General features: G+C 35.9%; 3 protein-coding genes across 5 annotated transcripts; 1 reads left to right on the top strand and 2 right to left on the bottom strand.

Annotated features, from left to right (window-relative positions):
• Nucleotides 1-4,050: 4,050 nt before the first annotated feature.
• On the bottom strand, nt 4,051-10,626 carry LOC100245892 (maltose excess protein 1-like, chloroplastic). 2 transcript variants are annotated; one of them, XR_787831.3, is made up of 10 exons: nt 10,163-10,626; nt 9,884-10,057; nt 9,164-9,454; nt 8,733-8,822; nt 6,734-6,835; nt 6,530-6,648; nt 5,164-5,226; nt 5,004-5,065; nt 4,542-4,825; nt 4,051-4,267 (listed from the first exon to the last, which is right to left on the bottom strand). XR_787831.3 is itself a non-coding variant. In XM_002265086.4 (9 exons), exons 1-9 carry the CDS (start codon nt 10,394-10,396, stop codon nt 4,743-4,745), a joined length of 1,218 nt encoding a protein of 405 aa, XP_002265122.1. In that variant the 5' UTR covers nt 10,397-10,626; the 3' UTR covers nt 4,337-4,742. The 2 variants fall into 2 exon arrangements, 1 of the variants encoding a protein (XP_002265122.1); XM_002265086.4 differs by lacking the exon at nt 4,051-4,267 and having other exon boundaries at nt 4,337-4,825.
• Nucleotides 10,627-12,708: 2,082 nt separating this feature from the next.
• LOC100251031 (septin and tuftelin-interacting protein 1 homolog 1) lies at nt 12,709-15,680 on the top strand. Its single transcript, XM_010663746.3, has one exon. The coding sequence runs from the start codon at nt 12,843-12,845 to the stop codon at nt 15,432-15,434; it is 2,592 nt and encodes an 863-aa protein (XP_010662048.1). The 5' UTR covers nt 12,709-12,842; the 3' UTR covers nt 15,435-15,680.
• A 4,014-nt stretch (nt 15,681-19,694) lies between these two features.
• On the bottom strand, nt 19,695-23,405 carry LOC100256191 (RNA polymerase sigma factor sigA). 2 transcript variants are annotated; one of them, XM_019226046.2, is made up of 10 exons: nt 23,009-23,405; nt 22,130-22,912; nt 21,463-21,661; nt 21,284-21,376; nt 21,066-21,194; nt 20,915-20,968; nt 20,729-20,806; nt 20,577-20,639; nt 20,263-20,375; nt 19,695-20,084 (listed from the first exon to the last, which is right to left on the bottom strand). In XM_019226046.2, the coding sequence occupies exons 2-10, from the start codon at nt 22,831-22,833 to the stop codon at nt 19,976-19,978; spliced, it is 1,542 nt and encodes a 513-aa protein (XP_019081591.1). In that variant the 5' UTR covers nt 22,834-22,912; nt 23,009-23,405; the 3' UTR covers nt 19,695-19,975. The 2 variants fall into 2 exon arrangements, with proteins under 2 accessions (XP_019081591.1, XP_010662046.1); XM_010663744.3 differs by having other exon boundaries at nt 22,130-22,821.
• Nucleotides 23,406-24,487: the final 1,082 nt, after the last annotated feature.

Genomic DNA, 24,487 nt, shown 5'->3' with positions numbered 1-24,487 from the left:
TGTTTTGGGAGAGGTGGCACGTGGAATGAGATTTGGTGGGTGAATTTTGGGGGCACGTGCCGACCGATAATTGACTCGGATCCCTACGGGATTTGGACGGTCCAGATTTCAGGCTGCAGCAATAAAGATAGGGGTGGGGGACGAAGACAAAAGACTTTTCCCCAAATGGAAGTAAAGTTGGGAAAAGTGAATTAAGGATATTCACTTTCTTCTTTAAATTAATAAACATACGTAAAGTGATGATATATCCCCCTTTTTAATTAGTTATATGATGCCAATTTCTAAACTATGTGACATTCAATGGTTCCAAAGTTTGATCCCATTCCTCAATACAATTTGAATCTAACATACTTTATATAAGTTTGGATTGACTATAGTTTGATTTGAGTTCGAGTATAATTAGATATAGATAAATGTTGAGTCGATAATAAAAAATTAATTAAACTCACTTATTTTAAATTATATTAGATTAACAGACAGGATGTGTATATTTTATGATGAATATAATGTAGAATGAAAATGATGTTTTAAAATAATTATTGAATAAGATATGTTATGTTATATTATGTTTATAAAATAAATAAAATAATAATATTAAATATATATATATATATATATATATATATATATATATATATATTATTTTTTAATGTTTAAAATAAGAATTATATTACATTTCATTGTTTTCTATTTTAAAAAATAAAATTTTTCTTATTTTTCATAATATTCATGATTAAAACTTTATAAATAAAAAATTTGTATATTATGTTGTTCAATATATAAAATTTATGTATATATATATATTATAATTTTTTTTATTATAAATTTAATTTATAATAAAAAAAATTATTTTATAAAATGAGTACATAAAAAAAATAAAAAAATTGGTAAAAAAATATATATGATACATGATATAGACATATCCCATGTAAAAGGGATTTGACAAAAAACAACGCTTTATATTTGTTGTTTTTTTAAAAATAAAAAGTAAAAAAGACATTTTAATCATAATCATTCTCAAATCCCTTCTAAATAACTTTTTTTTCCCCCTAAAATTTACTATTTTATTATATACCAAACTCACACCTTAAGCTATTGAGTGTTTGGGTTACTAGAATATTCTAAGAACTTGCATCAGAAAAAGAGTCAGGCTTGAGATTCTATTCCATATTTCCTCCCTTTGGTCACCATCAACTTGCTTGAAACCTGAAGGAACCTGGATTCATGAACTCTCAGCTGAGCTTTTAGGTTCAAGTTAGGATTTAATCATGCAATTCAATGGTTTAGATTTAACCATTCTACTCCCTCGATTCAATTGTTTTGTAACCATATGTTATGTCTTTGTATTTACGACTTTATTCAATGATCTAGATCTTAGATCGGTAACATTATGTGACTTGAGTACATCTTGAATTTGGGTCCATTTAAATTAGCCCACTAAATCCTACTTAATTAATTAGTTTAATTGAGTTTTAATTAATTAATTAACTCAATTCAGAAATATCATTTATAAGCTCTCATGTAGTCTTAGATATTTATCAAAACGCTCTCATGTATATATATAAATAAATAAATAAATAAATAATTTTTTAAATAATGTGTCACTAAAGAATATGAACTCAAATGAGAATAATTAGAATTTTAGGAAAATACTAACTCTCTCAAAATTCAATTATAAAGTTGATTCAACATCCTATTATAGAGAGTTAACTATATATTATAGTATCCTACGATATTAGATCAAGATAGAAAACTCAGGTTTGTAACCTATTATCGATTGTATGCAAGTTTCCCACGTCCGATGTTTATAATATAATGTGATGGATGTTATTAACATCTCAAAATTACCTCTACCATTTTTGAGTCTCAAATCCTCCTATTATGTAATCAATTAACATATTCTAACTCACTAATAACAATGTAAAATTTCACTTAAGGAAACAATGATAGATTTTATGATTACATGTTCTTAAAATCACTTAATGAGAAATGTTGCCTTAAACTTATGAAATATCATGATGCCTATTTTGAGAATACCTATTGTCACTTGGCTTAATCAATAGTTGACCCGATTTATAGGAAATATATGACTACCTTAGGGTCTCACTTATAAATTGAAACCACGAAAAAACTTCAAAACTAGTTCATTATCCTCTTAAAGTTGAAAGCTCATACAAAATAGTAGTTTAATAAAGTTATGACTACGTGATAGTTAATGTCATGATTCACCGCATATCTTGTTCAATATATGACTATATACATTAATGCACTTACCATGATAACCTTATCTTGATGACCAAAATTAGTCATTTCTCCGATTAGGAGATAGTGCACTACAATCTTAAATGAATTGGCTAAGTCCATAAACTAACTGTGAATAACTCATTTAATTTTTTTTTCCTCTACTTCATTTAACACAAAATAATTCTCATTTCACCTTATAAATATTTTTTTCCCAATTATATTTATATAGTCCAAAATTATTTCAACAGCATAATACTTTCACCAAATAAAATAAATTTTTAGCTATATCATAATAATTCACACAAAGAAAACTAGCAACTAGAACAAATTTATTTTTGGTAACTTAAACATGTTAAAGATTGGGTAAATATTAAATATCATCTAAAACCAAAATCCAAAAAAAAAAAAAAATAATTAAAATCCACCAAGTTTTATTTGACACATGCAAATCAATTATGATTAAACTAATATCAGATTTCTTATATATATACAAATTAAAAAAATTAGATATTATTAAAAAATTTGTTCTAAGAAACATCTCATGGATAACTAAAATTTGGAATCTAGATCCGCATCATACTTGTATGATCATATTTGAAACTTTTCACATTTAGGTTATGTTTGGTTTGAAAAGTATTAAAGTTAAAAATAGTAAGAAAAATGATTTTCTCGCAAAAGAAAGTCAAATATAATTAAAATTATTAAGAAATTTATATATTTTAAAATTATCCAATATTTAGATAGAAGAGTTAAATAAGTAAAAAAAAGGTTTTGAAATAGTATATAAAAATAATTTATTAACTTTAAATCTATTTTTTATTTTTCTTAATTTTTTCTTTTCTTTCTACTTTTCCTCTTTATTATCTTACCTTTGCATTTTTCTTCAAACTTTTCAAGAACCAAACATAGCCTTAAATTGATTTGATCCATGCTATATGAGATTTTCTCTCTTACACTCCAAAATTCTTTGGATGCATGCATAGGAGTTGGCAATTTTTTATTTTTTATTTTCTAATTATTGGAAAGGTAAGGAAGTGATATTTTTTATGAATAGATGAGGAAACAGCTATATATATACACATAATTGTATAATGAATAATTCTATTAAGGTTCATTCCAACGGTCAAAATATTTAAGGCTATTAATTACATATTAAGAGATGTTGAAGCGCAGGCCTTGAGTGATTCTGTGTGGACTTTACACGTACAAGTTTTGACTGTGCATGGCTTGATTCTACGTGGTCAATTTACTGTGCAGACTGATTTTGTGTGGTCAAATGGCCTCGCAGGTTTGTTCTTCCTCTTCTCTTCCATCAACTCATTGATATTCTAAATAGCTTTCATTGATTGAATTTGGGCACTTGATTCTCTTATTAGGCTACTTTTTATTCACTCACTGTTTGTTTCTCTTATCATTTTTCAAATATTTATTCCACTTTGCTTCTTCACGCTTTTTTAGCTTTTGCTTTTGCTTTCCTTTTTCTCTTTCTTTCTTTTTCTTTTCTTTTTCTCTTATCATTAGCTTTTTATTCCTCTTCTCTTCCATCAACTCATTGCTTTTGCTTTTGCCTTTTTAGCATAGTGACCAGCTCATGACACTAATTAAAATACTACTCAAGGCAATACACATTTTGGCATATACACATTTGGGAGCTGTCACTATGCTTTTGCTCTTTCATTTTGATTGTTTGATTGTTTTCTTTCAATTGAACATGGGTTGTTAATTTTCCTAAGGCACCAAGGGGCAAGTGAAGCTGAGGGCCAAAAGCCACAGGCACATCAAAAGAGATAAGTAACAATGATAACAAGAGGGAAGGGGAAAATAACCATATCACAAAAGTTTCATTTTTCCAGTCTGCTATTGAATCAATAGAACACTGTAAATTCAAATACCAATCCAAGGCTTTGATATTGGCAGTTTAAGATGTTCCCTGAAATACCACTAAACTTGTCCTGAAACATTGTATTTCTGTGGAAGTGCAACAAATAGTCCGCTCACACTCCCTGCAGAAGAGTAGATTTTCCTGCACAGAATACAAAATGCCGGGATTTGCACCATTTCCTGAATACAAAACTACAGAAGCAAACACAAAGAAACCACACAACCATGCTTGCTATATAATTTAATGTTACATTATGTGTAATTAAAAGGAACTCTTTCCAGGAAGATGTGCATATGGTTTGAACACAGTTTCTGTCTAAAAATTTAAGCTAAAAACTCTTATCACATTCCTTAATGATTACAGCATACTTGTTCTAGTATCCTCTGTAAGTGAAATGCAATAGCAATTACCGTACATGGTGGTCTCCTTATTCAGGACTGTGATTGAGATCAATACTGCAACTGCAGCTTCGATCAAGAGCTGGCGTCTCAGTGAATTGGAGAAGATTTATTAAATTATTAAATTTCATGTTTGGAGCCTTGGAACCAAGTGGCTTTCAAAAGATTAAGCCTTGTGGAAGAGCAGCATTGGCAGCTCCAGAAGCAGTATGTTAAAATCAAGATCCAGAAAGCAACTCCTTCATAGATGCAAGTGGAGAGTCGTACCCATACACTTTTGTGTCTCTCCAGAAAGCAACTCCTGTGATAGGAACAAATAAAATCACACTCACATTCTATGCCCTAAACTTGCATTAACTAGGGCAAGAAATTGGAAAAATCTTAAATTCACTTGGATCAGAAAATTCAACTACAAATTTATCCATGCAAGTTCCTTAGAATAATTGAGTTATAGCACTACTGGAGGATAGAAGGCCAACCTATCCAGGCATACAAGCCAACAGTTGCTGCCAAGAAGAATTCCCGGCTAATGATGTTGAAACTGGAATCAAAACAGTGTTTTGGTTAAGATGAAGATTACTGGTCAAAGAACATTAGAAGCAAAAGCAGATGGATATTCATAAATTGGAGGTAGCTTACTAGTACAAGCAAATAAGGTTGCCCCATCCATAAAAAATAGATGCCCATGATGAACCAAGGAACCTGCAACCAGTCACAGTTGGACAATTTGGATATCAAATCATAAATGCACCCAAGCATCAGTTGAAGATCCAACTACCTAAGGCATTTTACAGAGGATTAAAAATTTTAAAGTCTGAAAACTTGACTAAGTAGAGTTAATTTTAGCCCAATAACACAATTTTGGTTAGTACCCAACTTTCATGTGCATACATGAGTTCTTCACTGTGTCCAGTTTCAGAATCTCATTAACAGATGTTGAATATCTTTCCAGTTCTTGCTTCTTTGCTTGCATCCTTGATCAAAGAATTTCAGGGATGATTATCCTCCACTTTGACAATAAATTTTCAATGCTTTGCATGACCATTTTGCATGTTCTTTTCATTACTCAATTTGAGTAAAGCTAACATCCTCCACACAACCAGCTGCTTCACAATTCAGTAGCTTCTATAAAGTCATGGTTTATTTTGAAGTTTCTGAGCATGATTTTGACTAGTCTTACATTGAGACTCACTGTTTCCAAGCCTCACTTGTCCCAATATTCACAAAAATGATTTTACTAGTAAGCATACATTTTATATTGTTACAACAGGAGAATATTCAAACTCCAATTATTTGCACAAAAACATTCATTTGGTTCATAAGGAGAAAACATTACACAAGAGAGCTTCAAAAATCTATTATTTTCCCATGTACTTTTTGTCCATAGAAAAGAGAAAAGATGATAAATAGATAACTAAAAAGATGGAAATATTCTCTTGGAGCCCATAAAAAGTTTGGAACTATCAACTCAAAATAGAGGTGACTCTGATTTACTCAGGAAAAGAAAACCTTAAAAGGGAGACAAGCAGAACCAATACTAAAATGTTGAACACTTGGATTAAAAAAGAAAAAGTAAAACAGCGATTGAGATAAGCAGAACTGATATAAAAATATTGAAGACCACATTAACCTGCAATAGTTATATCAAGCTGCAGCTTCTTGTAAAATGCAATCAGTTTCCATCCCAAAAATAATTAAAATGCAGAAATTAAAACATAAATATGCCAAAAAAGAAAGAAAGAATAAGAATTATTCAAATTAGCAGAGACGAACGAGTCTACCATTTTCCAAAGCACCAAATGAAAACAGAGTTAGACAAGATCGTCATAGGTAATTTACAGCTTGAATTAGAAATTCAGCAGAGAAATGTATAACAATTAAAGTGGAAGGATAGGAATTATGTTTCAGGACCAACAATCTCAAGGATGACAGCAGGTTAAATTCTAAAAAATCTATCAATAAAATAATTGAAGGATTAAAGATCTAATGAGGTAGGGAGCATTACCACATGAAATCACGGATAAAAAGTGCACGTGGAATCATAAGCCCATTACCAATCATGGCAAGCAACATTGAGAAAGCAGATAAACCCTTGATGTTCTCAGGACTAAGGAAATTTGTCATCTGAAGAGGAACAAATCTGGGTCAGAGAACACATAAAATAAATCATTATTTTAGATTTTCAATAGAAAAGCATGATATGGATTACCATTTGAGAAACTGGCATCCACATGAAGAGAAGTGTAGCAGTCCATCCAGATATTGCTCTAACAAATTTGACCCCTTTCTCTGGAAGTTTTCCAGTCCGTGCCTGCAAATCTTAGCAGCATCAAGTTTAAAAGGATGCAGCATCTGACTGCTTATTAATTTCTTCTTTTCATTGAAATATGAAGAAAGAAAAATGTAAAGCGACATGTTTGGAATCCCAGAATAGAGAATGGGCAATCATTACTGTGTTTGGATCACTTTTAGAAATAGAAATAGAGACAAAGTTCAGTATTATCAAAATCAAAAACACTTTTGCCAGGATTGTGGTTCTTGCATACCAAACACACCCTAAAAGAATTTTAATTCAGAGGGTAGTTCCATAATTATACATTATAAAAGACAGCAGCATAATCTAAATCAAGGAATTTGTCTAGATTGAAGATGAACAGATGAGCCCATTGGGCAGTTTATATATTCCAAAGAAAGCTTCTTAATCTCTAAATAATTAACCTAAGCTGTAGGATTTTTTTCTAGATGGAAAGATGAGGCCCCTTCCAACTTTCAGGTACACATGGCACATGGAATGTTCAGGATTTATCTGATCAATCCAGTTGAGGGTACTTCAAAGGTCCAATCACCAAAAGTGAAGACAATAAAACTAACTTCTTGGCCATAGTATAAGCAAATTTCTCCAACTAACATAAAACGATCCAAGAGAGAGGACAAATGCATCTATTTAGTCCTAGTTTCAGCATGTAAGGTTCTCCTCTGGATAGGGAAAACATGAAGATTATTTTCTAGATAGGATAAACCAAGTTGAGACCACCCATTTTTAAATGTGTCATTCTACCTATCATTATATAGAAACAAACATAAACCATGGACTGTGTTGCACTTTTATTAAGGCACATCAAAGCATTGCATACACATTGATGGTATGGAATGTAAAAAAGAAAAAATAATAATAAAATGGAAATCCAAAATTGCAGGAAACAGCAAAGGATATAATCCATGGAAAGGCAATCACCAAGGATAAAAAACAATATATAAGTAAAAAAAAGCAGTAAATGCATCATTAAATTCCTTGATCACAACTAAAACCTGGAACCAAGGGATGAAATTTATTGCATCCTATTTTCTTTTCTGAATTAGAAAGAACGGGGCCTTACTTATTCAGGTGGGGATGAAAGACTAAAAAAAGGGATCAGGGGGCTTTGTGATCAGAGAAAGGGAAGGGGTGTGGTTGGTGTTTCACTAGGTCAGTGGGGTAACCCATAGGGAGGGGGGACAACCTGCCAAATTCACATCAGAAATCACCAACATGAACTGAAGAGGTGAAGCATGACATAATAAAGGCAACCAAATCCCCTAGGAGTTGAACTGCATGGAGCGTATCTCTAAGAAAATGCCATCTCAATCTATCATATGCTTTTTCAAGAGAAACTTTCACCGCAAGCATTCCTCTTTTGCCCTTTTTCCTTCATATAGAATGAATAGTTGCAAGTCTATTGTTTCCCTTCTCCTTCTGACCTTCCAGCACTGAGCAGTGTCAGATTCTATATGGGTAAGGTGATGGTTCGAAAATTTTGATGCCTTCTATTCCAGTCAATGAACTGATATTTGGAGGGAGCAGCTAACCAATCTCCTTTCTCATTTCTGAAATTCTACTCCTAAATCCTGAATAACCCATTTTTCGCTCCTAAAGTGAACTGGGAATTATTTCCCTTCAACATTGAATCCATAATCTTTCATTGCTAACTTTCCCTTTCCCCTCTCCTATTAGAATCTCAAGCTGCAGATCAAAGGAAACTTCATTCACGAATCAGGTATGAGTATGACTAAATGATGGATGAGTAAAAAAGAAACTTCAAGCACAGATCTGGTATGCACACCAGTAAATAATTTACATGATAATACTCTTCAGATATTTTGCATTTCATAGCTAATTGAATTAACAGGACCAAAACAGAACAACACACCACATCCGATGTCAAACTTACCATAACAACGGCCACAAGACCAATGACAGAAGCTATAGCCCCTGGCAAAATACTGTTTGGGATAAATGGAACTAATGTAGACCATATAACCTGGAAAATTCAGTTCCATAAATAAAAGGAGTCAGAGATAATAGAGATAATAAAGAGAGAGAAATAAATTGATCAAGATATCATACCCTTCTCATTTTGTTTAGATGGAAAAAGGGTTTAAAAAATTCCTGGCAAAGAAAATCATTAAGCTTCCATTTCTATCAACAAATACTTGACTGAGAAGATTGGAGAGATTTTATTGTCTTTCCTAAGTTGGCACCCTAATTTTGTTTTATTCCAAGAATCCTTTTTCCCCAGGAAATATATACTCTCAAAACAAATAGCATAATTTGACCCAATGGTAATGAAATCAGTAAATAGATTCAGTAAATAGAGATTACTTGGGGAAATGCAGAGACTCCACCAATGGTAATGAAATCTTCCCAAAGGTTCCATAGAGTGGAATTAAGCAAACCAAAGTAAAACAAAAAATTCAAAACAAGACCGGAAGCCACCACAATGGAAGTGACGGTGAAGTGAGGCAGAGGCATTGCTCCTGCCATTGCCAGCTGAACAATCACCGCATATATTGATACCACTCCCAATGTCTGCACCACCACCGCCTCAGCCTCTCTTTTCTTTGCAAAGTATGAAAGCAGTGATATATTGCCCAACAATCCTGTTAACATCCCCTGCATCACATCAGTCCCTTCATTAGGGTTCCAAACTTCAGTGCTGTTTGGTTTCCGAGTAAATGTAGGCAAACAAAATAAATCAGACTCATGAATCCGAAACTCCATTGAATTAAGCATAATTTGCCCAATCTCAGTAGTTCATTAAATTAAAAAAGAATCTTCTTTTTCACCTGAGAAAACAGAGGAAAAGTGGGGAGGTGAAAGAAAATTCGGAATCATGTTACCAGAGATTAGTTCTTAAAAGACAGAAATCTAACCTAACCAACTCCTGTAATTTTACTAGGCTTAGTTGATCGAACGTTCTCGTTCATAGGACGACACGTTTAAAATTTTGATTTCTCTACTTTTTCCTACATTTTCTGAGTAACCAAACGAATAGAAACAAAAAACGAAAAATTAAAAACGTTGAAGAGCAACATGTTGTACCAGCCACGGAACCGCAAAGAGAGCGGACTTATTCCCCGCCAAAAGATTACGAGCATTGAGAATAATCTGAGGCAGTTGCAGTAACAGAAACGGAAGATTCGACCCAGCCGAGAACTTGGCCGTCAAAGAATCCCATTGCTCGAAGCTCTTACTACTCTTCAACTTCTCTGACCTCTTCCAAAATTTCAAACCAATCCCATTAGCACACTCCACTCAATCTTAGCACTTTTGGCTGCTCAGAAAAAGATAGAAAAGGAAAAAAGGGTTGAATCAACAAACCCGATAAACAGGGCCGGGAAGGTCGGAGTCAAGTGCCAAAACCGGAGGCAGTCGAGGGAGTCGACGATGCAATGAAGACAAGGACGGACTGAAGTAGAACCGATTACCCACATGCTTGACATGGGTCAGAGGCTTTTGACGCAGAGAAGAGTGGAACAAAGGGCTCCAGCCGGCCGTGCCGGAAGGCAACGAAGACCCAACGCCCACACCAACTCCTAAACCAACAACCACCATTGACGGGCGCCGGGAAGATGGAGAAAGATGAGAATTCAGAAATCAGTCAGGGGAGAGAGTTACTGTAGATGAAGCAATAGGGGGAGGACACGTGGGATGGGAGATGGATACATGCTGGGTGGGGATGAGGGGAGATATTTAATGGGGTGGGGGGTTGGGGGGAAGGGGGAGATGAGCGGATGGTCCGGATCCCGTTCCATTGCTTCCTGTTAGAGACGAAGGGAGGGAGATGTTTGGGCCCACGAGGCATGTGATTTGGTGTGGGCCCTGTGGGGTTTCCAAAAAGAAAAAATCACCGCCCACGGCTGCTTCCATGGATCTTTCACGACTCCATGTCTCCATCCAATTACCCCTTTTTATTATATTGGGAGAACACGCCATCTTCACGTTCTTGAAGGGCTCTCGAATGTTGTAGAATTATGTAGTGCTTATAATTTTTGAAGTTAACTTTTGGATATTTGAAGAAGAGGTTTGAAGGCGTTCAAGGGGGATTTAGAGCGGTTTAAAAGTGCTTGAATATGCTCGAGTTAGTGTGCTTATAGATGGTTTTGTTTGAATCCCACATCGTAAACATAGGAGAAAGTGGCCTCTATCACCGACGATAAGAGAATTCACGAGTTATTATGAACGATGAAGAAATGTCTTATATAATAAAGGTTTTTAATGTAGTTACACTTGTTTTCTCAGAATCTTCTTTTTTGGGTGCTTAGGTGTCTATGTTTGGGTGCCAACTAGGCAGCTCCACATGGTGTGATTGGATGCTCAAGGTTTTCAAGTGTTGGGTGCCACCTAGCTAGCTCCACATGGCATGATTTAGAAGGTATAGCTAGATAAAAAAGAGCAACCGCAGGAAAAGTATGTCTACACATCACACCATGTCAACTCAACTAGCTTTACAGCTACATTTTTATTTTTTATTTTTTTGTTGCTGATCATGACATCCTTTTTTATTTATTTTCAAGTAAAAATAATGCATGAGTCATCAATGAGAAGACTGATTTGTTTGTTCTCACCTATATCCTCCAAATCAATGAACCATACTCATGATAGGCATGGGGAATTTGATTAATGTAATGAAGTTGTCTACTAATCCTTTTTTCCACTCAATAGAGGCCAAATTGAAATCAAAGCTCATATGAACTACTAGTAGAACAATTAACAAAAGGGGTGACTATTCCACCATTTAGCATTCAACATGTGCATCACTATTTCAATGACTTAGCATCGTCATATTTGATCAATGGGGATATTGATTTTTATGTTGACATTTGATTAAAAACTAATAGAAAATTGATAGCAAAAATCATTGTTCGAGCATCCAATATGTCATTAATGAGGTGTTATTCCAACATCTTAGTATTGTCACGACTTATTTGAAGCATACTCATGGCTTAGAAGGATATTATCATTTAGGGATAGGGATGGTGATTGTTTCCTTTAACAAGATCAAAATTTGATAATTTCAAGAATAAGGATTCTCAGCATACTTGTATGTCGTATGTACAACAAAAGGTCAAAAACTATGTATGCCACTTATGCCAAAAGGTAGGGGGTTTTGCTATAACAACCACAAAGATTTTGAGAGAAGATCTAATTCATAAGAAACTCGAGGATGCATTTATAGACATAGATGCTTGCCTTGCTAGGGTAGAGATGGTAATGATGAAGGCGTAGTGGTGGACCAAAGAGGAGAGCATGCCATCAACAACCATGGGAAGTGGCTTTGGGAGCTTAAGCATGGCATGTTGAAGCCACAAATAAACGATCAATTATACTTGTAGGACACGATTTATCTATCTTAAAAGGTATAAAAAAAAGTGGAAGCATATTGAGTTCACAATGATTATGTGGAAAGGCTCTCTCCACTTAATTTCGGATTGACTTGATCCAACATGTCCAATTACACCTCTATAAGGTAATATGGACCTTTTTTTTTTTTTTTTTTGTTTAATTTCACCGTGAAAAATGCAAAAAAAAAAAAAAAAAAAAATCAAATATTATTAAAATTTGTAAAAAATTTATATATTTTTAAATTATTTAATCTTTATATAATGGACTAAAATGAGTGAAATGGGTTTGAAGAAATATGTAAAAATGATTTATTAAGTTTAGATATTTTCTTTTATTTTTTTCATTTTTTTTTCTATTTTCCTTTTTAATTTCTTTCTTTTTCATTTTCCCTTAAATTTCCCCAAACCAAAGTAAATAACTCTACTTGTTTTAATACCTAAAATAAAAAAATAGAAAAGTACAATTTGTGTGGTCAATTAAATTAGTCAAAAACATAAGACGGCCCATCCCTTTTAGAAGGCCCAATTGTAGAAAGTCCGTAGGGCTCAGCCCAGCATCGCCGCCGCCACCACCACTTCCTCCACCGACCTTCCTCTCTGAAAATTTCCCTCGACTCCGATTTTTCCTCAGTTAGGGTTAGGGTTTGTTTCCAAAGATGGATGAGTATCAAGAGATGGAGAGCTTTGGCATGGACAACGACTTCGAAGACGGTCAATGGATCAACGGCGAATTCTACTACCGTAAGCGCAGGGACAAGCGCCACCAGACCAAAGACGACGTCCTCTATGGTGTATTCGCCGACTCCGATTCCGACGACTCTTCCTCTGCCAAGAAGCGCCGTAAGGACCTCTCCAACAAGACCGATTTCACCAAGCCCGTCAATTTCGTCTCCACCGGCGTCGTCATGCCCACCCAAGAAATCGAACGTAATTCCAGGGAGCAAGTCAACGAAGACGACGGCGGCAGCGGCGGCGACAGGCCCGGTTTGGGCCTCGGTTCTACCAATTTCGGTTCAGGTATAGGCTTTACTTCCAATTCCGGTTCGTTTTCGAAAAATGTTGGCAATAACGAAGTAGATGAACATGATAACGATGATGATGGTTTCCTTCCCACTGCGTTCGGAAGGAAGATTAAGGAGGGTGCCCAGCGGCGGGAGAGAGAGAGGGAGAAGTCGAAATTAGTTAAGAAATCTCAAGGAGGGAGAAGAGAGGCTGAATTGGGGGATGTCGGACGATTTGAGAAGTTTACGAAAGGGATTGGGATGAAATTGATGGAGAAAATGGGTTACACAGGAGGTGGTCTGGGGAAAAATGAGCAAGGGATTGTTGCTCCGATTGAGGCTAAGTTACGACCCAAGAATATGGGGATGGGTTTTAACGATTACAAGGAGACGAAATTGCCTGCATTGCAAGAACCTGAGGAGAAGAAATCGTTGCCTGGGACCACGCAGGCTGTGAATAAGAGTAAAGGGAAGCTCTGGACGAAGCAAGCCAGCGGGAAGAAAAAGGACAGATACATTACAGCTGAGGAGTTGCTTGTGAAGAAGCAAGAGCAGGGTATTGAAGTTGTTCAGAAGGTGTTTGACATGAGGGGGCCCCAGGTTCGCGTTTTGACGAATCTGGAGGATTTGAATGCTGAGGAGAAAGCCAGGGAAAATGATATACCAATGCCTGAACTTCAGCATAATGTGAAGTTGATTGTGAACTTAGCTGAGCTTGATATACAGAAGTTGGACAGGGATTTGAGGAATGAGAGAGAGACAGTGGTGAGCTTGCAGATGGAGAAGGAGAAGTTACAAAAAGAGGCAGCTCATCAGAAGACACAGTTGGATAATACAGAACAAATAGTTAGTGTATTGGACATAATAAGTGAGGAGAATTCAGTAGGAAAATTGACATTGGATTCACTTGCAAAGTATTTTGGTGATTTACGAAGGAGATTTGCCGAAGATTACAAACTTTGTAATCTGTCATGCATTGCTTGCTCATTTGCTCTCCCTTTACTTATTAGAGTGTTCCAGGGATGGGATCCCCTTCAAAATCCATTGCATGGCTTGGAAGTGATGTCCTCATGGAAAAATCTATTGCAAGGAGGGGACGATATTTTTGATCTCTCTGATGTGGGATCACCTTATACACAGTTGGTTATGGAAGTTGTTTTACCTGCTGTAAGAATATCTGGAATCAACACTTGGCAAGCCAGGGACCCTGAACCGATGCTTCGCTTTTTGGAGTCATGGGAAAAATTGCTTCCTTCCTCAGTCCTTCAAACCATGCTTGACAACATTGTTTTGCCTAAATTATCTTCTGCTGTAGATGTGTGGGACCCACGTAGGGAAACCGTTCCAATCCATGTTTGGGTGCATCCATGGCTACCACTGTTGGGTCAGAAGTTGGAGAGTTTATATTGGAAGATATGTGATAAATTGGGCAATGCTCTTCAAGCATGGCATCCTAGTGATGGGTCTGCTTACACTATCCTGTCACCTTGGAAGACAGTTTTTGACTCTACAAGTTGGGAGAGACTTATGGTTCGATCAATAATTCCGAAATTGATGAATGTCCTGCAAGAATTTCAAGTAAACCCAGCAAGTCAGAACCTCGATCAGTTCCATTGGGTCATGTCTTGGGCTTCTGTAATTCCAATTCATCGCATGGTTGAATTGTTGGAACTTCATTTCTTCCCAAAGTGGCAGCAGGTTTTGTACCATTGGTTGTGTTCAGGCCCAAACTTTGAAGAGGTTACACAATGGTATTTGGGTTGGAAGGGACTCTTGCCCCAAGAACTTCTTGCCAATGAACAGATCCGCTATCAGCTTAATATTGGTCTTGACATGATGAACCAGGCTGTTGAAGGTATGGAGGTGGTCCAACCTGGTTTGCGAGAGAACATTAGCTATCTTCGGGTGCTTGAACAACGGCAGTTTGAGGCTCAGCAGAAAGCAGCTGCAGATGCTCGACAGCAAGCTGCCGCGAGTCTGGGTGGCACAACCCAGATGGATGGCATTGGAGGTGTGCTTGAGATGAGTTTGAAAGAAGTTATTGAGGCACATGCACAACAGCATGAATTGCTGTTTAAGCCTAAACCTGGCAGAATGTATAATGGTCACCAGATATATGGCTTTGGTAACATAAGCATAATAGTGGACTCTCTAAATCAAAAGGTATTTGCCCAACATGAAGAAAGATGGTCCTTGGTAACCCTGGAGCAGTTGCTGGAGATGCACAAGAATTCTATTTTGAAGTGACATGGAGTTTAGGTGTTTTTTTGAAGAGTTCTTGGATGCAAAGTGGCTCTAGGGTGGCACTGTGGCAGCATTTCAGGTTGCCTTGTTTGTAGCCATTATGCATAAATGCAATGAGAGAAAAACAAAATATTTTTGAAGTAAAACTTCTAGGTTATTGGGTTTCTGTTGTAAATTTCAACAATGGGAATGCTTGTTATTTGATTCTTCATTGTCAGCTTTGTTATATAACAATGAACCTTGGTTCAATTTTTAGCTTGGTTTGGTCCAAGCTGATGGCAACATCCTCATGCTAGGTGTTAAGGTTTATAATTTTGTTGATTTGATTGGTTTAAAAATTTTCATAGTAAACAATTCTTTAAAGTAATTTGAAATTCAGTAGGAGCCCAACTCTGGTAAAAACCTAAAGCGGGATGGGTTTTGTTTTCTTATTTTTTATTTTTTAATTTCTGGGATAGTTGATAGATGATAGTTTCATTGACCCTGGTGTACTATCTTTCTTCCAAAGAAGATTGCAACTGAGAATTCACTATTGTTTCATTGATTTGGATATCAACTTGAAATGGGGTTTGTTCTTTGGCATTGATGATGAGAGCTTGTAACAATTGAATATGTTTATATTTATCTGATGAAGTGTTGGATTGGAAAAATTGCACTTTGTTTTCATAGATTTCTTGGCATATTTAAGTATTTTTCTTTCCTTCTTTGGATGAATAGCATTCTTTTTTCTCCTTGTTGCAGTAGTAAAAGACATTATATTGGTTTGCTTTACATTCTGATCTCACCAGGAAATTCTTTTTAGGTAGTCGAGAGAACCTGTAAACTATCGCAACCTTTATTTCTATTACTCTCAGCATGTAGTTTTCATATGGGAAACAAGAGGAAGCTTTGTTTATGGTTTTAAATCTCTCTTTTAATTTCTTCTTATAATCATGAATTTTTAGTAAAATAAATATTTTATGCTTGATGAAATATTGGTATTTGTCTGTTCTTTTACAGTATCAGTTATCTGAATTTTAGTAATTTTTTTCCGTATGCCTATTTATTTGTAATTTGATTTTGTGGATGCTGATTTCTTGTTTGTTTTGTATCTATTAGCTGTTGTGCTATTGTTGCAGTCCTGTGGCTGTGCTGTATGGGATTTCAATTCAAGCATTAAACAGTTAATTGGACACTTGGAGCACCTGTAGCTGTGACAAGTCTGGAAAGACTGCTTTAGTCATAAGGTAATGCAGAAAATGCTCTATGAGTGTAGTTTGGTAAGGTACCCCAATCCAAAATCAATATTTAAGTACTCAAAAAATTTTAAACCATAATTCACACAAGTTGGGATTGTTGATATCTTTGTTGAGTTTCTTGCCATTTGTCAGTTGTCAGTACTAAATCTTACTAATCACTTTCATATCATATTGATTAGTACATTACTTGACTTGAAAATGAATCACATATAATCATTATGATCATTTGATTCTGGTCAAATTATCTTCATGGTGCCCAAATTTGTATATCTTTGCTGTTATAAACTATAATTGGCTGTAATAACATGGTAACAAAAATTCAAGTGGTCGCAAAAGCAGCAGTTGCTGGTTGATTTCAGCTACAAAATTCCTGTTGTGTGTTAAAAACATAAGATATTAATAACTTAAAAAGTAGAAAACTCCAACAACTGTAATTTGACTTAACAAATTCTTTTATACCAACTAGCACACTTCAATTATATGAATCTTGTTATTTATTTTCCTCAATCTAATATCGAGTCTTATATCCAAATGTAATGTAGTTGTACTAGTATTGGTTGTGAGTGTATATTTTGTTTGTGGGTGTGTGTGAAGTTATGAATGCATGATACATTATTCTTGGACTGCTGTTTTTTAGGCACTTGTTTATATTATTCTTATTCCTATAAAAAAAAGGTTATGAATGTCTGATATATTTGTCCATACTTAAAAGAACTGATCTACTTTAGAAATGTTTTAGTTCCTATACAAGATACACTAGTCCCTCAGCATTCTGAGAGTGCTCAGGCTAGTGTGTCGAAACATTTTATCCATATGCCTGCAGTAATCTACTACTGGCATCTGCCTTTGTCTCAAATATATAAATTGCAACCTTGGCTGGCTCTGTGGTTTGCTTCCTTTTAAGGGCATGGCAAACTTATCACAAACATTTTTGAAGGCAATTGTTCTAATTTTTTCAATTTGGACCTAGCTATTTTCACTAGTCAGGTACTAATACTGTGTTCCTTGCAATTCATACATTAGAAATTAGAAGCTGTTGATTTTTGCTTCTACCCTCTCTATGAAGGATTACAAATGATGGTGATTAGTAAAATAACATCTGGTGTTTGAATTGTGTTGGTAATTACATAAGATTGCACAGTGATGGAGGCCTCCAAAAGAATCTGGATCAAATCATGAAAATCATAGTATGTGAAATGTTGAAGATGGTGCAGAGATGAAGCTCCATAATATATATGAAATAGTTTTGTTTATATGCTATGAATTATACACTAAATTTCATTTCAAATAATAGAAAGTTGCAAACAGCTTTGATCATTGAAATTTGTATCTTGCTTATGGATTTTCTCATGAATCCCAGGAGAACATGCAATTATCTTAATTATATCACTTTTAAGTTTGAATGACTTTTGGTAGTTCTTGAGAATGGGAATGTTTTCTTTTTCCTTCGTCTGAATGCAAATAACCTTTTTTATAAATAAAAATTTTAACTACATGCTGATCCAGTAGGGTGTGTGTAGTTGTTCTTGATAATTCCAAATTGTCCCTTCATGACTAAATTCATTTAGTTGCATGTGAAAATGAACAAGTTCCAGATTTCAATTGTCTGTAGTAGATATCATCTGATTATTTTTTAATTTCATTTCTCATGCATGTATCAAACCTTGAAACCCCTTTTTCTAGTTTTCAAAGCTCAGACTAATTCCTCTCTTCTGTTTTTGCACTTGAAAACCTTTGTAGTCATGTGACCAGTTGCCAATATAAGCTGTTTGGAGTGAGTAGTTTTTTGTTTGCCCTTTCCCTATTTTTTGGCCATCTTTTGGTGGCCGTTGTATATATCATGTATACTTTGGTGCACTCTTTTTTATGCTTTTTATGCATTTCTTGTTTACCTAATAAAAAAAGAAAGAAAAAAAAGCTGTTTGGAGCGGAGAATTCATAATTTTTAGGACTTAAAAGTATTTTAACAGTTGTTATCAAGCTCGGAGCTCCAAAACAATCCAATGTCTTCTGGTTAATGGAGCTGACTGATTCTGAGCATCCTAAAGTGGGAATGATAGTTATTGATTCCTAGTCTCCATTTCTGTAATTGGTCTGAATCTCATTTTCATTTTCTCCACTCCTCAAAGCATGGAGACCTCAGTTTAATTATGATTGGCTTCATGATAAGTACCATTCTTGCAAATGTGGTTAATCACTATTGTATTTCCTTAATATCAGTGTGTAGATTAATTATATGCTGCCCATTTCCCCGAAAAGTGCATCTATGCTGAGTAGCCATCCATGTTCTTAAAATTTGTGCTGCAATTATCATTTGAGTTTCTTTCAGAAATCATTTTTCATGATTATCTATAGTTTAGAAGACATTAGACCAAACTAATCTCGAAATTGTCCTCGATCTCATACCATACACATGGGGTGAGAATATCACAAAATGCTCATGAAACTTAGGAGGGTTGTTTTACATTACACATGACATGTTACAACAAATTTTGTGTGCCCAGAAGATGTTTTTATCTGTAAATAGAATGTTGTTGCTGCTCCAATACTTGATTAATTTCCTAGGGCATGGAGCTTGAATGTGAGAATTGGAGGAAACAAAATCGCTTGTGTTGCCCATGCTGGATGGTTGAGCAAATGATTTGGTTTTCTCCAATTTCTCACCTTTCAATATTTTTGTGAGCACATTGGCTATAGGTTATTCAACAACTTGTATCAACTTTTTAGTTGTCTAATAGTGATGTTGATGTTGATATTGATATTGATATTAATATAGACACGATCAGTGGAGGGTTGGATGAGATTAATTTTTCTTTAGGATGCATTTAGTTTGTGACTAAATTAGGAAATGGATACCATATTTGGATGCTGGTTTGCAGGTATCTTAAAATAAGCTACTCCATCAATAATTACTTTCCAATCTTTGTTTCCTATTGAGTAGCCAATCGGACCAAACAAATAGATTAGTAGATTAATGTCCACAAACAAACTACTCTATAAAACCAAACAACCAAACAAAAGTGAATAAGATGAAACATGATTCAGATGCCCCAATATATAATACATAAAAATCAGATAAAATGTGATTCACATGCCCAAGATATGTATAATACATAAAAAAATTTCGCTCCATCTTATAAGCTCATAATCAGTGTGTTTTAACTCTTGCTAAGAAAGTTTTAAGGTCTTAGCCCTCACATCATCCTTTGTAGTTATTCCTGATTTGAAAAATAAATCGATGTTGTTTTCCCTTTTGTTATTATATACACTAACATTTTATGATGTCTACCATGAAACCATACAAAATCAATATTTCACCAGCATGGCCTCCATCCTGCCCTTCCGTGCTGCGTTTTTTAGTTTCTCCAATGCAACAAGTCCAACTTGCCGTACCCTCTCTCTTGATAACCCTATGCTGAAGAGTTGACACATACCATTGTCAAAAGAGCTGGATTCAGAAAGAAGAAAGTAGCTTTTCTGTGCACCAAACAGGTAAGTGCAGATTTAACTAGTTGATAAACAGACCTAGAGTTTGACTTGATATTTATAGACCAAGTTTGAATCCAGTTTCTAGTTTAGCAAATGATACTAACCGTTTACTGATGTCCTCCCATGTGAGGCATTCATTATCCAGACCATAGTAAAGACGTATAATATCTCTCTCCCGCTCCCCAAGCGTCGTGTTAATCAGCTTGTTTACTTCATCCTGAAAGCATATAGTTCAGAATGTAAATACAGCTTTAGAAGTTGTTGCATCCATGTGTAAAGCTAAATGGAAGCTATAATCTTATCTTAAAAGGTGAGAAGTGCAAGTAAATTCTCCCCTGGATATAATCATGGGAATTTTCATATTTATACGTCATTGCATTTCTAACTTATCCTTTCATTCTGTTATTGCTAGTAGTACCTTGAGTGCCCACTCGTCTACACCATGCCAGGGGTTGTTCTCAAGGCGAACATCTGCAATATACTGAGAAGATGAAGATGGAAAAGCAGTCAATACAAACCAGTAGCTCAAAGTAATGCAATGGTGATTTCAAAATCTGCAGTAATACTTACACTGTGAAGGGTTTCTCCAGGAAGACCATTCAAAGAGGGGAATGCTTCTCGATCAAGTGAGAACACCTTACTGATGGCCTGCATACAACATGAGATTTGACGGTGAGCATGGACAGAAAAAAGAATGGGGAAAGGGGTATGAATAATAGACGGAACGATGCAGGATTGAAATGTTATGTTGGGTACCTCAGTTGCGTTCCTAACTTTCTTCTGGGACATGTTCAAGCATTCGGCGATTCTCTGAAAGTAGGAAGGGAAAAAGTGAGTAGAAACTGGAGAAGTAATCTAGAAATGTAAAGAAAAAAAGAAGCATCATCATCTTGGTAACTGTACTTACATCGATGGATGGAGTGATTCCTTTCTCTTCGAGTCTAATCTTGGCATTGCGGATTAAACTGAGTCTTTCATGGAGATGAGAAGGCAATCTGAGGGTTCTTGAATTCTCAACTAATGCTCTGGAGACACCCTGAAAACAAGAGGAGAAAAAGAAACTTGAAGCTTGGAGTAATGGAAGAGAGAAGATATGAGGGTTTTTGAGTATTGCGTGTTGATTACCTGGCGTATCCACCAGTAGACATAAGTGGAAATTTTGAAGCCCTTGGAAGAATCAAACTTCTCAATGCCACGAAGGAGTCCGATCAAGCCACCCTATAAAAGAGAAAAGAGGGGAATGAGAAACAAGGATTCCCAGAGAATGATCCAAATGGGGGAAATGGAGGAGAAGGTAAGAGTACCTGAACAAGGTCGGCCATTTCAGCACCCATGTTATCATATCTTTGAGCAATAGACATGACCAAACGAACATTGCTCATGGCTAGTTTCTCTCTCGCCAAACTGCACTCTATCAGTTTGGACTGCAACTCCGCCCTCGACATCCTCAACGATGCCGCCACTTGTTCATCTGTTGGCTCGCTTCCTATTCTTTCCTTCAGTCTACACCACCCAAATTACCATCATTAACACCACCATTCCCATGCTAAGACCATGTTTGGTTTTCGTGGGAAATAAATATACAAAGGAAATAAATTTTTTTTCTTTTTTTCTTTTTTATATAAAATTTGAGCGAATTGTTAAAGAATGTATTTCATCCAATTTTCTTCATTTTCTTGTATTATGTTTGGTTTAATGAAGCTAAAAAGGAAAATGATTTTTTCATATGAAAAAAAAAAAATTAAAATTTTATATATTTTCAAATCAAAATTTAAAAATAAAATGAATAATAATTTATTAATTTTAAATTTATATTTTTACTTTTTCACAGTTTTTCTATTTTCTCTCAAATTTTAAAAAGACCAGACATTCCAGCCTATGGGAAAATAATTTCCTCAATAGGCAGCATTTGTTTCGTTTTCTCAAACATAACGTTAGAAAAGAAGAGAAAGGAAACGAAAGGTGAAATACCTGGACTTATGATCCTCTAATAAAAGACCAGCTTTGATTTTGTTGGAGAGGAGAACTACTTGAGCATGGGTGAGCAGTTCTTCACTCACCACCCCCTTCACATACCCCTTCAATCGATTCTCAACCCCCAACGCTGCCCTCACCCTGCTCTTACTCTTCTCATTCATTACCCTTTTCCTACCACTAATCCTCCTCTGCCTGGCCGATGTCCCAGAACATGTGACTTCCCTCCTCTTCTGCCTTGCTTTCTTCCCCATATCCTCCTCCTCTTCCTCCTCCTCCTCCTCCTCCTCCTCCTTCCCTACTACTGTTCCAACAAATGAAAGATTCCACTGCTTTTCAAGCATGGACTTCTGCAACAAGAGGAAGGCCTCCACCAAGTACTCCTCATCCTCAACCTCTGAGGAGGAGGAGGAGAGATCTGGGTCTGCTGTAGAAGGAGCAGAGGCTGATTCCACATGTTCCTTGAGGGCTTTCATGGATTGAATGCTGCGATTGGAAGATGGGGTATAATTTGAGGGCTTCTTGGCTGATATGAGATTCTTGGGTGGGGGAGATGGGTGGTGGGGGAACCCAACATCATTCACATAGGAGGAGAGCTTCTCTGCAACATCAGAGTAGTGGTGGGAGGAGGCCAAGAGCCTGTTCCCAGCACTCAGCCCTATGACTGCAGCTGTACCCATCATGTGGCTCTGCAACACCATCACAAATTCCCAATAAACTCCAATCCCATATAATCAATTCTCACGATCTGTATGTAAATTCCCAATCCGGGTGTTCTTCCTCTAAGAAATCTAACCCAATTTCACATCAAATCTAAGAAACTGAAAAATGGAAAAACTTTGTCAGTTTGGGGATGGAATTGAGAATTGGGCGTACCTGAAGAACCCAAATGGAAATGAGGGGGAGAGGCGATGAGAACAAGGCGGTGAACGACAAAAATGATGAAATAGTAATGGGTGGACTGGAGGTAGGAGGGAAGTTGGAACTAACAAGTGATGGATTTTCTTTTATTTTTGCGAATATTATTACTGAGTTTTGATATGGGCATTGTGTTTCTTAATATGGTCGAGACTTGAGAGGAGTGAATTTGAGGGAGAAGAGAGGAAGGGATATAGGATGGAGAGATAGGATTGGCTGGGGGAGATATTAGGAGGGTGGGAATGAGGAATTGAGTGGTGGAGAGGCTGCCATTTGCCAAGTGTCTCTCTTTTCATCTCTTTTGGATTCATTTCCCCAGATTTCGAATGTGCCACAGCCACACACCCCCCACACACCCCCTCTTCTACTACATAACCGCATCTCACCAAATATCCCTCAAGTTTGGGCCCACCCTCTGTGTCTTTGTGCAACAAACATGAGGTGTTCTTACCAGTCTAAGAAGGAGAGGACATCAAATTTGATTCACTTGTTTCAAAGATAGATTTATAATAAATATCACAGGCCCAATAGTGGAGAAATTCCTACTTTCTTCTACCCTTATTTAGTTAAATTACAAGGTAATCGACTTGGAAGGTAGAAGGGAATCGTCTCTCTTTTTACAGGGAGAGCTAATTCTTATTGGATGAATTCATCAATCTATTGTTACAGACCATGCCAACAGAGGCAAGACTAAGAGATGTTGCATAAAAAGCCCTTAAAATCATAAGTGGTTTGACAATAATCATTCAGGGTCATTCTAATATAAAAAATCTACCACTTGATGTCATATAGGGAGTGTCTAGGTCTGGCTACAATACTAAAAAGGTACAATAAAGTGGTACCAGAGGAACTAGCAAGATCCTATTGCCTTGTACTTAGTGTGTAAGTAGATTATTTTGTACCTGATCACATTTATGTTTGGAGATAACTTAGAATTTTCCAACTCTTAGTTGAGCTTTAACAACCAGATTTTGATTTGTTAATAAACGATTCATCCAAACATGAAGCATCACCTATGATACTTAGGGAAGGCGTGAACATGGCAACAAAGCAAATAAAGAAGCTACAAGTTCCATGAGATTGAGCACAAGCTTTTCTTGTACTAAAATGCCATATCCTGGATAATCACATGGGGGAAAAACAAGGGAAAAATCTAAACAAAAACCAGATCGTGTGCAATAAATGAATACTTCCCCACTTTAACTAACCAAAAAATAAAGGAGGAATTTCAAATTTTAAGAAAAGAGCCAACCCCAGAAAGGGGCAAACAAATCCAGAAAAAGACTACATAACCTATCATGCCCAAACAGACAAATAAAAAAAAGGTTACAAGTAATTATTATTTTTCCCAACATGAACCCCCTTAAACCCTAGCTCTAGCTCTCAGTGATCCTTTGTCCATACAAAATGTACATCCTTGGATGCATCATCTTTACT

Source organism: Vitis vinifera, chromosome 16 (genome assembly GCF_030704535.1).
Source record: "Vitis vinifera cultivar Pinot Noir 40024 chromosome 16, ASM3070453v1".
Lineage (NCBI taxonomy): Eukaryota > Viridiplantae > Streptophyta > Magnoliopsida > Vitales > Vitaceae > Vitis > Vitis vinifera.
This window is presented reverse-complemented; position numbering and strand designations above follow the sequence as displayed.

What these genes read in the sequence shown, in the direction of transcription:
- LOC100245892 (XM_002265086.4), bottom strand. Translation starts at nt 10,396, where the DNA reads ATGGTGGTTGTTGGTTTAGGAGTTGGTGTGGGCGTTGGGTCTTCGTTG. An exon ending in TCTTTGCGGTTCCGTGGCTG is followed by an intron (nt 9,455 to 9,883) that starts GTACAACATGTT and finishes GATGTGATGCAG; the next exon opens with GGGATGTTAACAGGATTGTT. An exon ending in GTCTTGTGGCCGTTGTTATG is followed by an intron (nt 6,836 to 8,732) that starts GTAAGTTTGACA and finishes TAAGATTTGCAG; the next exon opens with GCACGGACTGGAAAACTTCC.
- LOC100251031 (XM_010663746.3), top strand. Translation starts at nt 12,843, where the DNA reads ATGGATGAGTATCAAGAGATGGAGAGCTTTGGCATGGACAACGACTTC.
- LOC100256191 (XM_019226046.2), bottom strand. Translation starts at nt 22,833, where the DNA reads ATGGTGTTGCAGAGCCACATGATGGGTACAGCTGCAGTCATAGGGCTG. An exon ending in AAGTTAGGAACGCAACTGAG is followed by an intron (nt 20,807 to 20,914) that starts GTACCCAACATA and finishes TGTTGTATGCAG; the next exon opens with GCCATCAGTAAGGTGTTCTC. An exon ending in CTGGAGAAACCCTTCACAGT is followed by an intron (nt 20,640 to 20,728) that starts GTAAGTATTACT and finishes TCATCTTCTCAG; the next exon opens with TATATTGCAGATGTTCGCCT.